Below are 12,254 nucleotides of genomic sequence, written 5' to 3' on the forward strand. Positions count from 1 at the left end.
TTGAGCTATAGGCAAAAAGGAGAAAAGATGTGCTTGAATCCTCTTGTGTTTATGGCCAATCAGTAGAGGATTTACTTTGTTTTGTGGTTTGTTTATTTGTGGCAGAATAGATTCTAAGATGGTGCTTCGACCAGAGCAGGATGCTGCAAGCTGCTGGGGGAACCATGCCAGATCCCTCCCTCTCTAGCCTTCCTGGATAGGAATGGATGTAGTCAGGCAGCAGAAACTGCACTTGCAGCCTGAGTGGGGGCACATCCCAGACCTTTGTCCATAAGAGAAGTACTGCAGCTGCACAGGGCAGGATCTCACATGGAGGAAGCAAACTGGCTGTGACCACTACTGTGCACATCATGATGAGGGGGTATCAGTCCACTCAACCCAGCCTCAACACTGCAAGGCCTTTTTTGGAGGGTTGTTTTTGACTGGGCTAATTGCTATCTTCCATGCTTGATATTTTTCAGGAATTATGTATTCTGACAATGGCTGGGGATAGTCCCTCATCAGTCTGTCTCAATGAACTCTGCCTCCAGAAGGTGCCTAGTAGATGCCCAGCAGTAGCTGACAACAGTAGAGGTAACTGAATTTATCTGAGCAGTAAGAAATAACCTTGTCCTTTTCCCTTATCACTTTAACTATTTTTAAGATATTAATTCTGAGAGCACAACCTTACATCAAAAATATAAATCATATTGATGCCCCTGTGTTGACAACCAGGAGCTGTCAGGGGGGTTTCCAAGTGGAAGAGCTGTTGTTGACATGGAACTTGAAAATATCTTTAGTCCAATGTACATCTCCTACCCCAAAATGCTCATAGGTACCATACAGGCAGATTCTGAGAATTCAGAGCTTATGGATTTTAGGGAAGAACTCTGTTTGTAGTAAAGTTAAAATTATGTCCAAAAAGTACATTCTTCAATTGTTTTCACAGACCCTATGAAAAAGCTGAAACTTGTATCAAAGAACGATATGGAAATTCTTTCCTGATCCTAGAAAAACATTGGGAAGATGACACTTCCCAGATCACAGAATATTCTGAACTGGAAGGGACCCACAATGATCACCAAGTTCAATTCTTGAGTGAATGGCCAACACAGGGATTGCATCCAGAACCTTGGTGTTATTAGCACCACACTCTGACAAATTGACTTAATCACCACCTGATCTGTAACTGTGTCAGGGTGACAAGTATAGTTTTTTCAGGAGATACAGTGTCTTCTACTTTGCAAGCACTTTATCGACTCTGAAACAATAAGTGATTTAAGGTTTTTTAGGTAATTTCATATTTTTTCCTCTTTCCCTGTCTTCTTTTTGTTTCTTTCCTCTCAAACTATCTAACTTCCAGCTGCTTGTATACCTTGGACAAAAGAGTAACTTGGTGCCAATATGTTTCAGGTAAAAGTAACTTCAATCTCCTATTTTTTATGCCAAATCAGATAGAAAACATAAGTAGTAGAAGAAAATCAGGAGTGCTGTTTGTGCTTTGAGTATTCTACTCTTCTGCTGTAGTTCTCGCTCAAATTGCCTCTTCGTCATTTACTGATCTGTTGCCCTGTGAAAATGTGTACTTGTGAAGCCAAGGAGAGATGCACTGAATGATGACTCCCACAGCAGGTGCTGCAGAGGTGAGTTAGCCTCTGACAGTTTCAGAGGTGCAGAACAGGAGCTTGGTCCTGTATCCCTGGATGTGACTAAACCATGTGCATGAATAGGTAGTTCTATGTGTGTGTAGATCTACATTTATTGCACATCTTACCTATCCAAGGAATTTGGTGTGTCAATACAAGCCTTCTGTGCCTTTGACCAGTCTCACTTCCCTGAATCCCTTCTCCCTAGTAATTTCACATTTCCATTTACACAATGTTTTTTGGGCCTCATTGCTTTTCTCTGAATTGTCTGCATTGATCCATTCATTTTGCATGTCATTGCCCAGAACTGAGAATGATCCCAGGAGCTTTAGTAGTGACAAGCACAGCATGTGGATGTCTGCAGCTTGCTGGCTATCCTCTGGATTGTGCATCCCGATAGGATGTTTGCATTTTTTGGAAAGGCCACATTCACCACTCACTTTCAGTCTGTGATCTGCTGTAAAGTCACAGTGTTTGCTCTAGTTCTTGCTTGTTCTCCATCTGGTATTTGTGCTTTTGCTTATATTGCCTAGTGTATTTTCCCCCTCTTAAATGTCCCTCTGGCTTTTCTAACTATTACCTGCATTTGTTGAGATCATTTGAATTTGATCCCTGCCCTCTGGTATGCTTGCATTTTCTCTCAGCTATGTGCATTCCACAAATAGTAGCATCCTTATTACTGAGAAGATTGAACAGGACTGGACCAGCACAAATCCGTGAGATACATCCTTCCACTTTGAACCACTGGCTAGTGAAGTATGGTTTTTGCATCAGTTTGTACCCTCTCTATAGCAGCAGCTTTATCTGGTCTAATTTTTAGCATATTTATAGACACAGAATCATAGAATGGTTTGGTATTGAAGAGACTCTGCAGATCATCCAGTTCCAACCCCCCTGCCATGGGCATGGACACCTTTCACTAGACCAGGTTACCCAAAACCCCTCCAATCTGGCCTTGAACATAGTTCAGGGATGGGGCATCCACAACTTCTCTGGGCAACCTGTTCCAGTGCCTCACCACCCTCACAGTAAAGAATTTCTTCCTTATGTTCAATCTAAACCTGTCCTCTTTTATTTTAAGGCCACATCCCCTTGTCCTGTCACTACATGCCCCTGCAAAAAGTCCCTCTAATTTTCTTGTAGGCCTTCTTGTAGGCAGATGTCTTTGTTCTGTTATAACATTTCAGAAGTCAACAGAGGTGACTACTTCTGTTCTTCCATCCACAAGGCTTGTCACCCTGTGAGAGGAAAATGAGATAGGTTTGAAATGCCTTATCCAAACAGGCCCCCATGCTTTAAAAATATCTTCTTCCTTGACACTATTTTTCTGAAGTCATTAACTTAGAGAATAGTGATTGTCTTTGTATTTCACAACATGCTCTCTGCCCAACTGGAGACCGAGCCAGGATAAACTGTTATGATGCTTCTTGATTACACCAAAATCCCCAGAAAAAGGAAGCACCAGGGAAAGTCTTAATCTTGGTTCCTGTGCTCCTGGCCAGAGGGATCAGTTCCTATCTGGAAAGAACAGACATTTATGCACCTAACCCTTCATAATCCAACTGCTCTATCTCTTGTTAAATGAAATTAATACATTTGTGTTGACCAAGTAATTAGGGCCTTGAATGTTATGTCTTGCAGCCTCAAATTGCTTTGTAGTCTTTTCTTTTCCCACTGTTCATATGAAGAGGAGGTTTGTAAAGGAATTACAATGCATTTACCTCTATAGATCTATAGGAGTCAGTAGGCTATAAAACTCTGAACACAATATGGTACAAGACACAAGAAGATGGCACAACGCCATAGAAAACTGCAAACCTCTGCTAGAAGATTGTACATGAAGACTGAGGGCCCTACCTTCACTGTCTTGCAGATTTTTCATATAAAATGTGAAGAGCTTCCAAGTAAAAAAAGATTTTTTAGCTTGGGAAATTTGTATTATTAGGATGTGAGATGAATGAGACTGTTTTTGGCAAAGTATTGTACATTGCATATCTCCCCTTTCCCTTAATTATGTTTACAGATTTCCAAAGCAACCCAAAGTTTTGTCAAATTTGAAGCAGGCATGTCCCACAGCTCCACTGTAAGTGTCTCCTGATGCAACTTTAGCTGTGACACCACATCTATGAGCTTGAAAGATGGATCCTCACAGTGTTTTGACCCCATTGCTGACACAGGTGCCTCTTGTAGGAAGTCTTATCCACAAGGGAGTGTGACAGGGAGTGTGTTTAGTTTGAATTAAATAGAAAATCTTTTCTTCCTCCCTCATCTTCTCGCAAATAGTATGATTGATACTGGTGATCACATTATAGCAAATATAAAAAAGATTTTAAAATATTTTTATTAATTCTTCACTGAGAAACTGGAAACAAATCCAGCTGTAATGCATTCACCCCACCCTTCCTAATCCCTGAATGATTGCATTTCTTCTAATTTTAGTTTTAAAATTTTTCGTAACATCTGAGGAAAGTATGTTTAAATATTGATTTGCTTCTTGAGAGGTAAAACAAGCAAAATGTCTTTTGAAAATACTGTATGGATGCTGTCTAACACAGCTTTCCCTCTCTGTAGCATCTCAGGCACAGTGTTATTCCCAATGTTGTTGTGCCCTTTAGTCCAAATAACATTTTCTTGTGTTTCTCATCTGCAGCAGATGGCCAATAGCCAACCACAACATTTTTCATTGAAATGGCGAGGATATGCTCTAATTGCCTCCTTAACAAAGACCTTGATTACATCTAAATTCCAGGATTTCTGAAGGCAGTTTTTTCATGGTATCAGCCTATTTGTTTCTGACTGATTATCCCTTCAGTGCTAACCTTTCACTCCTTTGTATTCCTGAAAGCAACAGAACATCTTTAATCCAAAATGAAAATTAGGCAAGGTAGCAATGTCTTAAAAGGCACAGTTGAGCAACTTATAAACAGCGCAGTGTTCATCAACTAAATGCATTGCTTCTTGGAAAAAATGTGGTAAGTGGCTCCTTATGAAGCAGAATTGCTTTAATAACACAGCCCAATCCCCCTCCCCAAATCTTTGCTATTTCTAGAGCTGCCCAGCCACACACTCACTGTCCAGTCAAACTGTCCCAGCAGGTAACAAGGTTTCTGTGTAAAACAATGGCAGATCTGTAGGTTGAGCACCTGGATGTGTGTGAATTCACTTTACAGGAACACAGTTGCTTCCAAAATTAACTTCAAGGAGATGGACAAGGGAAGTTCAAAGCAGTAGGAAAGCCTATATTCTCTGCTCCACTCCATGTGAACAAGACTGGGATGCAGGGTCCAGTATTCCGGGTTTAGCGATACATCTCCAGGAGATATTTTCTATCACAAATTGCCACATTTTGCTCAGTTCAAGGAAACGGCTTTGGTACATGGAGTCCAGATACAGCTTTCATTTGACTTCAGTGATCCCCATGGGAGCACAGGGGCTGAGAGGGGCTCTTGCCATGACAGCTTGCTTCTCCTTCCCCAGCAGGCGTCAGAAAGGGCAGAGGCAGGGAATGCTGCCAGACCTGCAGCAACTGGAGGATGAATACCCCATTCAGGGGTATTTCCACCATCTCAGGAGATGCAGCCGAAACAGAGGTGCGACAGAGCCTTAACAAACTTACAGAGTGACCGATGGGAGAGGAATCTGAGTGTGGTATTGTAAACTCATCCAGGACTTATGTAAATGCTATTTATACACAGCATCAGACTGCTAATATTTCTAGGGTAAGTCCATACACATGCTATGAAAATAGCAAATGGATTGCTTGTCATTGTGAAAGTACAGTTCAAGACACAGACATTGTACTTCAGCCAAGATGTTTATTCCAGAAGTATCTGGCCTGTATAAAAAGTTTAAGAAGAAAAACTAATTTACATGAAGACATGAAGAAGACCTTGAAACTAAAAAATTCGCATTCCCCCTAAATTCTCCTGTAGACCCCAAGGACTGCTTTATAGACAGCAGCAGCCCAAAGTGCTCTGTTTCTATGCTGATTTGTACCACCTGCCCTATTGTTTTTGCCTTCGACACTATCAGTGCTACTGCACTTATCCTGTTGTGGAAAGTCTCCAGCTCTCATGACATTTTTATGTGACCTTTGTATAGAGTGAAAGTGTCAAGTACTAGGCTCCAAAACAGCATATCTGTATTTAGTTAGGAACTTAAAACCCCAAAGCTATCATTATTTTAATTCCAAATCTCTGAAAAAATAAATGCAACTAAAATTTTCTTTAGAAGAGGAAGAGAGAGATGGGTTATGTCACAGAAATAGAGATGACAGTAAATAAATAAATGAAGAGTAGGTGAGCAGTCCTTTGTTTTTATTCTGTTAGTGTTTCCAGATCCGGAAAACTGTAGTTTGTACTGAAGTAAATGTTTATTTATTTCCTTTGCCTAAGGAAATAAAAAGCTGAAAACTGATATTCTATTGGAGAGGAGATTTTGCATTTAACTTAAGAAGAATTTACAGGTTGCATCAGGAAAAGCCAAGGAAATACGGAGCTTGTTTGCAGCACTTCTCCCTTGCCTGTGGCTTAGGGGTGGGAGGTGAGCTCTGCTTAAAAGGCTCTGGACAAGTTCCAGCTTCCAAGAGCCAGGTTGGGGTAAGTGGCTCCAGCAGCTTCACAGTGTTATACTGCAAAGGAAGAGAATGAAGAAACTGCAGAGCAAAAATTCAGATTCACAAGTCCATTTCAAGGCAGATTTGGAGCTGTAAGAAATGTCTCTGGCTCTCTGTTAAGGCACTAGGAGAATAATCTGGAGGGCCATGTATAGTGAGAGTTCACACTGTATGGCTGTTCTTATGGAAGCCTCATAGAATATCTTCACTCAAGATTTGTGATTACATTCTGTTTGCAAAAGATGATGCACAAGGCATCACTCTGCCTCCATTCCTTGTTACAATCACTGAGGACTTGGAGTCACAGTCTGACACTCAAAGAGGTGAGTTTTAATGGTAAGGTTAAAGATGGGGCATTTGTCCCTACATCTAGGTTAGAGACCAGGATAAATTTTTCCTGAAAACTGCTGTCCATAAATCCCACAGCTTTCTCTCACTATCGTATTTTCTAGGATTCATAGTTTGCCTTCTGGCAGCTGCCTGCAGTTATACTGCATCTACATAAAAATTTATCCAAAGCTGGGCCCAGATTCTGGCTTTTCCAGTGGTGGGTAGAGAAGAAAGGTGACCTTTATATCTTTCATTTGCATATGATATTAATCTCTTCACTCTCTGCTTGGCTAAACCAGTTTAGATTCTGACGTTCAGGATCTGTCTTAACCTTGAGAACTTGTGTTCTTGCCTGTAAAACCAGTAGGCAAAGGTTCATATCAGCTCTGCTGTTCCTAATGAGCCAAAATAAACACATGAGCCTCTCACAGCTGCTTTAACCCCACAGAGGAGGCAGGAGCTCTGTGTGATGGCATGGAGGCAATGACACAGGATGAAATATGTTTAGTGTAAATGTGGCAGTGGTACTCACCACTGGCCAGTGGAGGCAAATATTAATAACCTGCCACAGTGATTTTTGGTTAAATAGATTTCCAGATGTTTTGGTTTGCTTTTTCTGTTTTTTTTTTTCCCTTAGATAAAAGCAGAGTAAGTGCAGTGGAAGGAATGAACACTTTAGCTACTCAGTTAGGCTTGACAGCAAACTCTACCCAATGCAACTCCTCTGTGTGCTTAATGTTAAGCGTGCACTTAAATACTGTGCTGGAAGTAAGTTTGATTGCTGAGCACTTTTAAAATGAAGCCCTCTAGCTTTAAGGCTTCTGGAGTTCATTCACACCTACTCCACACTTTGTTTCATGGGTTTATCTGCCATATGGAATATGGAGCATATTCTAATTTTTTTTCCCTCCAGTATCTGTTTTCTTCCAAATAAATGCCAGTATATAAATCCTGGCACTAAAAGAAATATAAGCATTTTGAGATTAGTATGAAATTATGTGCTAAGACTATAAGGCTACAATGACACAACATACTGAAAGTCAAAAATTCTGGTAGTAAAGATAATTTTCCCTATAGGAACCATTCAGCAATAAAATCTTTTGCAGGAAAAGAATATTGAGCCCAGGAGATTATATTCTTTACACATATCAAAGAAGCCCTCTGTGTTAGCCCTCTGTCAGATACAGATTACTTGCGTTTCACCGTTTTACTCAGAAATAGTCTGACCTTTTGTACAGACACTATCAACAGAAAAGATAGCATCAGTCAAGAAGTAAACGTAAATCATTCATGTGGAGCCAAACACTATTTTCTGTGTTGAGAAGCTTTTATTGGATCACCACGATATTTTGGATTAGTTACACTATGGCTCTGAAATATCAAATTATGGTGTAGTCATTTTCCCAATAAAAGGAAATAAAATGAAGAAGCACAGTGCATGAGGCTTTGGTCACTGAACTAAGCCGAGGTTTTAGAGCCAGTTCTGGTCCGGTGCAGAGAGGGAACTTCTTCACACTCTTTCATAAACTCTAGTGCAGACCACCCCTTTCATGGCACATTCCTAAGGCATAAAGGAAAATATGAATATAAACCTTTTGCTGACAGCAGTTGTGTCTGCTGCAGTAGCCAATGAAAAGGCAATGAAAATCCAGATGTTTTTGCAGTAAACAGCAAAGCTATTTTTATATTGCAAATAGGGCTGTTTCTATTTTAACAGCTTTAAACTTACATTAAGTGGCATTTAATGACAAAAAAATTGCAAAATTAGGCTCAGCTTCCACAAACTTACTTTCTTTGGTATTATTGCTGGCTTGTCAGAAATGTTAGCCTCACCTAGTTTTTATATCATGGCCCACCAACGCTTTCAAATTTTCAAAGTAGTAAGGGTTTTTTGTGTAGAAGCAGAAGTAGCCTGGGTATTTCAAAGGTCATGCTTCAGGCCTAAAAATCTTTGCTCCTCTGAGTCACAAAATATTTCTCTTGACCCTCTCACCCCAATGGCTGCTGTTGACTCACAGTCACAGGATACATGCAACAAAGGCGACAGGATGTTAAAAAAATACTTCCTTGGTCTGCAAAAGAGGAGGAGTCCTCCACAGCCCTCTATGAGGCAAGGGGCAGACAGCAAGACGCTGGCAGAAGAGGCACTTTACGTCTCTGCTTTATGAAGAGGGTTTAATAATTAGGAAATCTTACACAGAAATGCAGCCATGTGGAGATGCAAAAACAAATCGACCTTCCTACATAAAGGGAAGTTTCAAGACAGCTGGAGATGGACTTTTTACAGGCCTGTGTAGTGGCAGGACAAGGGGTAATGGCTTTAAACTGAGAGAGGGGAGGTTTGGATTAGATATTAGGAAGAAATTCTTTGCCATGAGGGTAGTGAGGCACTGGAACAAGTTACCCAGAGAAGTTGTGGATGCCCCATCCCTGGAAATATTCAAGATCAGACTGGATGGGGCTTTGGATAACCTGGTCTAGTGGAAGGTGTCCTTGTTTGTGACAGTGGGTTGGAACTAGATGAACTCTAAGGTTCTTTTCAACCCAAACCATTCTATGATTCTACATATGAGAACTTATAACAAAAGACAGTCAGAACAAGCTAACGTGTAAAAGTGTAATGCTGCTGACTTCAAACAAGTTGCCAAAACTAGTTGGACTCCGATATTTTAAAACTTTAATGAACAAAGTGAAATCTTAATTGTAATAGTGACCCTTACAACTAGGGTCCCTAAAATGTTTTATCTCCCTGGCTTGGCCAAGATAGTGAAAAGGAAGGAGCTGTTCCAGGGACAGCAGTACCCTGCTCGTATACTTTTGTTTCCATTTCACAGGTTTCTGTTATTTTTAAACCTTATTCCTTTTAAGAACAATAATGTTGAGAGTAGTAAGTATGCTGTCAACTTATGGCAGCTCTGCCAATATAGTCACTTTAAAGACAAGTTGCTGTATGCAACAACATTTATTTATTTCCAGCTGTTTTCTAAGCTTGGTTCTATTTTTCTCTCCTTTAATTAGTTTCATTATTCAAAGAGTAAGCCCAGCTTGATAGTCTGTTTAGACAGAAACGTACTGAAGGCTGTATCCTGCTGACCTTTAGCAGTATACAAGGAACGTGAACTTACCACCACCATCTTCCCATCAACAAGTCTTCTCTTTATCGTGGTCTCTTTGCCATTCCACTTCTGCACTTGCACCAATGACCCTTTCTCCAAGGTTACAACACTCTGCAAATTCCAAGAGAAGAGTTTCAGACTGCAGGCTAAGCTTTGCAGTTTAGAGCAGCAATTCACCTTGCGTTCAGTAAGATATGCACTCAGGGATAATGGCATGCTCAGTAACATTATATTCAGCACTATACTGTGTCTTCTTTCAGTGTTTTATTTTAATAGTTTGGAAAACTCAAGGTGCACTAAGGGAGTAGATAAAATTTGCCCTGGTGTTCTTCTATGAGTTGTTCAGACTAATCAGAGATCATTAGCCCCCTTACCTTGACTTTCCGGTCATCTGCTGTTGTTTCATCAAACTGCTGGCCCAGTTTGAAGGAAATGGTTGTAGTTTTGAAGGTGCTTTCTGTTCTGATGGTCACTATGTCCCCTTTCATACTGATGATCACATCAGGCCTTGCCAGGCCACCTAGTTTCCGGGCAGCTAAGCCCACTCCTAGAAATCAGAAACAAAAAAATCATTACATGCTAGAAGCAAGGAACTCAGTATCCTCTCGTGATTCTTCAGTGGAAGGATAAGGAAGAGTTTTTTCTTGAATACTTTAATGCCTGATTTAGATGAAACACTCATTCTTTAGATGAGACACTACTGAGACAGAGGTAGGAATGGAAGCCTCAGCATTTAAGGGCTGAGGCAGCCCCAGCTGATAAGAGTGCACCTTCAGCAAGAAGTAAAGATATACACAATTATAGAGCTGTGCACATTTAGCTAAGAAGAAATATGGTTGGTTACAAATCTGTATTAATTTAATATAGATAGAATAAGTAGAATCATTCAGAGGAAGAGTCTGGTTCTCATAAAAATTTTGTAAAAATCCTTTTAAAAAAATCCTTGACAAATCTGAGAATTTGAACCTTTGTTAATAGCTGCAAGGAAGAAACTGGACACTTAATTGCCAATACGCTGGTGCTTGTTCATTAAAACACACTGAAGACCGGGTAATTCCTAAGTTGTTATTAACATCCCTTAAGGATCTTTGCATCTAAACCTTGGTGAAAAGTTCAAGTATGAAATATAAAAAATGTTGAGGTATAAGGGCTGAGAGCTGCAAAGAGCTTCCAGGCAAATCCCATACCAAAAGCCTTTTGTATTGGCTAGTCCTTCCCAGTCCAGTTCATTGTCCACAGGCTGTAAGGCTTGGGGCAAGTAAGAATGAAGCCACTGGTGATGTATCACTGCTTCATAAGGGCAGAAAAGGGACAGCTGCAGTTAGTGCCTTTCTTAATGCTATGCCATGCTCAGATGAAAAGATCTGTAAGAAAGGGTATAAAGTTATCTACAAAGTGTAAGACTATTTGCAGTAATTATTCCATACTAAGCAATTCTGTTCAGATGTTCAGAAAAATATCTGCAGCTGGACTTTCCTCCCACATTCACCCTGGCTAATTAATTAACTGCAATTCTTTTTTTTATTCAGTCTAACATTTCAAATAAAGGGAATCAGTGAATCATTTATAGAGCAAAAGCAATGCAGTAGCTGATTGTCTGTGCACTTGGCATACAGGAATGAAGCCAGCATTAAAATGAAAAACAATGCTTAATTTGTTACGTTCCTGGCATTCTTCAGTAACAGATAGATTCATTCACAGTATTTAGATGTCTGAAGCTACAGTGTCATGAGACATCAGCTCCATTATATATTGTGAATTATCATAAGTCACAAGTTTAATAGTGCAATCAAGAGGAAACAAAAAAATCTGTATCTCCATAGATTACTCTCATGACAGAAAAACATATTAGATAATTTCATATAGTTAGACAGAAGTAAGTTTATAATAGTAATTAATCACCTACCTTTTTCAATTTAGATGCTAAAGAAAAGAAATTAAATTATGTTAGAAGAGTAATTAAGTGCTTTTTTGGTGAGAAAAAAGGCACCATCCATGAGCAGAACCTTCTCAAATGAAACTTATTAACAAAAAAGCCACAAACAAACAAACAAAAACAAACAAACAAACACAGAACATTTCTCACCCAATTCTTTCATATAGTCATCAAAATTTTCACTGGAGATGAGTTTCCAGGTGCCCACAAATCGGTTACACATGGTAGAGGCTTTGTGAGGCGCTGGTCCTGCAGACAGAGGCAGTGGCCACAACAGCTCTTGGTGGCAGTCAGAGAGATTGTGTGCCCAACTGAGATTTAGTGGTCTCCCTTTAAAGAGGTCTGGTCCCTGTGGCAGTGGGGGTTGGCCAATAGGGGAGGCAGGACCAGGGCGAGACAATGTGCACCTTGTCCAAGGCAGCCGTGCCAGTAGCAAGGCTCTGGGTGACGCTGCCGTGGCTTCCCTCACTGAGCACATCAGAACACGAGGGGATGGGGACGGGACGTTTCCACCGCACCCGCAGAGTGGTCAGGGCACGCTGCAGTGAGGGCTCAGCAACACAGAGACAAGGACAGGAGCACTGCCTCCCTACAAAACCCAGCTCCCACTGTCCTCCCAATGTTGTTGTACT

The 12,254-nt window shown here is 40.5% G+C and overlaps 1 protein-coding gene across 1 annotated transcript; it reads right to left on the bottom strand.

Annotated features, from left to right (window-relative positions):
- Nucleotides 1-7,878: 7,878 nt before the first annotated feature.
- LOC128789778 (myelin P2 protein-like) lies at nucleotides 7,879-11,925 on the bottom strand. Its single transcript, XM_053945971.1, has 4 exons — nucleotides 11,773-11,925; nucleotides 10,061-10,233; nucleotides 9,696-9,797; nucleotides 7,879-8,131 (listed from the first exon to the last, which is right to left on the bottom strand). Exons 1-4 carry the CDS (start codon nucleotides 11,843-11,845, stop codon nucleotides 8,081-8,083), a joined length of 399 nt encoding a protein of 132 aa, XP_053801946.1. The 5' UTR covers nucleotides 11,846-11,925; the 3' UTR covers nucleotides 7,879-8,080.
- Between the last annotated feature and the right edge of the window lie 329 nt (nucleotides 11,926-12,254).

The sequence above is a fragment of the Vidua chalybeata genome, chromosome 1, assembly GCF_026979565.1.
Source record: "Vidua chalybeata isolate OUT-0048 chromosome 1, bVidCha1 merged haplotype, whole genome shotgun sequence".
In the NCBI taxonomy this organism is placed as follows: Eukaryota; Metazoa; Chordata; class Aves; order Passeriformes; family Viduidae; genus Vidua; species Vidua chalybeata.

Coding starts and splice junctions, on each gene's coding strand:
- LOC128789778 (XM_053945971.1), bottom strand. CDS start 11,845: ATGTGTAACCGATTTGTGGGCACCTGGAAACTCATCTCCAGTGAAAAT. Junction 10,234..11,772: donor TGACTATATGAAAGAATTGG/GTGAGAAATGTT, acceptor TCTGATTTCTAG/GAGTGGGCTTAGCTGCCCGG. Junction 9,798..10,060: donor CAGATGACCGGAAAGTCAAG/GTAAGGGGGCTA, acceptor TGGAATTTGCAG/AGTGTTGTAACCTTGGAGAA.